The following is a 2,027-nucleotide window of genomic DNA, read 5'->3' as shown; positions in this document are numbered from 1 at the left end:
TAGAAAAACTTCCAAACATAGAAAGTGAAAGGAAGACTTTAAAAAATATTATAGCCATCGTGATATTTGACGATCCTCATTTTTCTTGAACCTTTATTATTATTTATTCTTTCGATGCCTCTTCTCCTCGGATAAGATTATACGTGTGAATTCCTCCACACATTTTTTCAACGTGACCATGATTTGTTCAATACCTCCTGTACTCGCTATGAGGTTGCATTTACCAACGCTTTCTTCGTCTCTATGCCCCACTTCATACGCCAATTTCTTACCGTCTTTCAATTTTCCAGCTGGCTGGAATCCTACACGCGGCTTTGTCCAATAATAGAAGTAGTAATATATATATATCCATATTTCTAGAACATAATTCATATCTGGAGTGTAAGAGGGAGAAATGGATCATATCGGTGTTTTCCTAAAGCTGTTGTGCTTTGTAATGGCAGAGGTCTCTGTTGCTGTAGATGACGGTCATCAATATGTGTATGCTGGTCCATTAAATTCACTACAACCTGATCCTTCTCATTATGTTATGAAGGAACTGGAGGAATTCGTTAACTGTTAGGTACGTGATGATTTTGACAATGGAACCTCCAGAGCGGCGGGTCGATTCCGGAGGCCATGTCGGGCGGGGCGGAGCGGACGGGGGTGGCACTCCGCCCAACGTACTATTTGCATTTGGAGGCCATGCAATTACCATGTATGGAATTGAGTTTTGATGGTTTTTAAGTTGCGCACAAAGTTTTTTCTAATAGAAAATACAATTTCAAGGAAAAATCTCAATTTCTTCTGTTACTGTTATCAGAGAGATTATGCATGCTATGTGGACCCCAAAGGCATATAAATATGTGTACCTAGCGACGGTGGGGTATGTGATGACAATTACCATGCCACACTGTATAATACTCTACTGGGCATTTGGAGACGAGCTTTTAACGCATTCCAACGCCTTCTCAGTGTTGCCTGCTTCTACCTTCAGAAGCATAGGCTTGGGTTTCATGATTATTCACCAGGTGAGAAAATACAATATGTAAATGGGTAAATCAAAGCCATCTTCATACAAACAAAGATTATAGTTTCTCGTTTTTATTACAATATGTTAGTTTAGGAATATGTTTCTCTTTTATGGATATTATAAGATTTGATATAGGATTTATATGAAAAATTATTTACATTTACAATGTTGATCTATGATATCATTTATTTCAAAGATATTTTCACCGACAATGCAGTCAAATTTTAAAATATATTGATGTGTTTGACTACAGGCAGTTGCCTTTGGGCTGTACGTGATGCCACTGAACTTCATGTGGGAAAAATTGTTGGGTGTACATCAATCACGTTATCTGGTCAGAATCATAGCGAGGCTCCCGGTGGCAATTTTGCTGTGGTTATTCGCATTGTTGTTTCCTTTCTTTGGGCCTCTTAACAGCGTAATTGGCTCTTTGATTATGAGCTTCTCGGTCTATATTATCCCATGTACCACCTATCTCTTTGTCTTCAGGACAAAAACGTCCAGACAGGTATAATTTTGAACGCAATTCTCAATGCTAAGTTTAATTGAGTAAATTACAACTTATCCTATTGATAACCATAATATAAATTGAATTTCCGCTGGTCTAGCGCATGTGCAGGACGCTTCGGAAAAGGGAGGAAAGTGGATGCCAAAATGGAAAGGGATTTTGACCATGAATTTGGGCATTGTCATCCTCGTTGGAGTTGCATTTACCAACGCTTTCTTCGTCTCTATGCCCCACTTCATACGCCAATTTCTTACCGTCTTTCAATTTTCCAGCTGGCTGGAATCCTACACGCGGCTTTGTCCGATAATAGAAGTAGTAATATATATATATCCATATTTCCAGAACATAATTCATATCTGGAGTGTAAGAGGGAGAAATGGATCATATCGCTGTTTTCCTAAAGCTGCTGTGCTTTGTAATGGCAGAGGTCTCTGTTGCTGTAGATGACGGTCATCAATATGTGTATGCTGGTCCATTAAATTCACTACAACCTGATCCTTCTCATTA

General features: G+C 38.8%; 1 protein-coding gene across 1 annotated transcript; it reads left to right on the top strand.

Annotated features, from left to right (window-relative positions):
• Positions 1–581: 581 nt before the first annotated feature.
• Positions 582–1,644, top strand: LOC149251879 (auxin transporter-like protein 1). Its single transcript, XM_089454013.1, has 3 exons — positions 582–697; positions 803–1,010; positions 1,266–1,644. Exons 1-3 carry the CDS (start codon positions 582–584, stop codon positions 1,524–1,526), a joined length of 585 nt encoding a protein of 194 aa, XP_089310139.1. The 3' UTR covers positions 1,527–1,644.
• Positions 1,645–2,027: the final 383 nt, after the last annotated feature.

Source organism: Pinus tabuliformis, chromosome 7 (genome assembly GCF_031772625.1).
Source record: "Pinus tabuliformis cultivar Carrire ecotype Pingquan chromosome 7, CPIR1, whole genome shotgun sequence".
NCBI classification, from domain to species: domain Eukaryota; kingdom Viridiplantae; phylum Streptophyta; class Pinopsida; order Pinales; family Pinaceae; genus Pinus; species Pinus tabuliformis.
This window is presented reverse-complemented; position numbering and strand designations above follow the sequence as displayed.

Excerpts from the sequence above, each read along its gene's own strand:
- LOC149251879 (XM_089454013.1), top strand. The coding sequence starts at position 582 with ATGGAACCTCCAGAGCGGCGGGTCGATTCCGGAGGCCATGTCGGGCGG. Across the intron at positions 698-802 it reads GGAGGCCATGCAATTACCAT|AGAGATTATGCATGCTATGT; the intron begins GTATGGAATTGA and ends TACTGTTATCAG. Across the intron at positions 1,011-1,265 it reads GTTTCATGATTATTCACCAG|GCAGTTGCCTTTGGGCTGTA; the intron begins GTGAGAAAATAC and ends GTTTGACTACAG.